Below are 316 nucleotides of genomic sequence, written 5' to 3'. Positions count from 1 at the left end.
GGCTTTGTGTCCGCGCAGGGGCGGGAAGGATGGCCGGACCCTGAATATCACAGACGGCGCCCGCGCTCCAAAGCTGTCGCCAGAGCGGGCCGCCCCCCGTAGCGCCCAGTGCCCTATGGGGCACCCATTCATTCTCAGGGGGCGCAGAGCTGGCCCGAGCTCACCTTGCTCTTGACTTCCACCGCACTGCAGTCGTAGAAGCGCAGGGTCTGAGACTTGTGGAAACTCCGGTTCATGATTCCGGCCCCACTCAGCCTCGTCTTCGCCCTCGCCCCGCTCCAGGGGTTCCAGAAAGACGTTGGGGGGGGGGCCCACC

General features: G+C 66.5%; 1 protein-coding gene across 1 annotated transcript in view; it reads right to left on the bottom strand.

Annotated features, from left to right (window-relative positions):
* The window catches only part of PARD6G (par-6 family cell polarity regulator gamma), a gene marked incomplete at its 3' end in the record, with an annotated part of 64,582 nt that extends 64,272 nt beyond the window's left edge, over positions 1 to 310 (bottom strand). The window contains exon 1 of the mRNA XM_014535962.1: positions 165 to 310. Within this exon, the coding sequence (XP_014391448.1) occupies positions 165 to 236 (72 nt within the window). The remainder of the gene's footprint in view (positions 1 to 164) is intronic.
* Positions 311 to 316: the final 6 nt, after the last annotated feature.

The sequence above is a fragment of the Myotis brandtii genome, unplaced genomic scaffold, assembly GCF_000412655.1.
Source record: "Myotis brandtii unplaced genomic scaffold, ASM41265v1 scaffold154, whole genome shotgun sequence".
Taxonomy (NCBI): Eukaryota; Metazoa; Chordata; class Mammalia; order Chiroptera; family Vespertilionidae; genus Myotis; species Myotis brandtii.
This window is presented reverse-complemented; position numbering and strand designations above follow the sequence as displayed.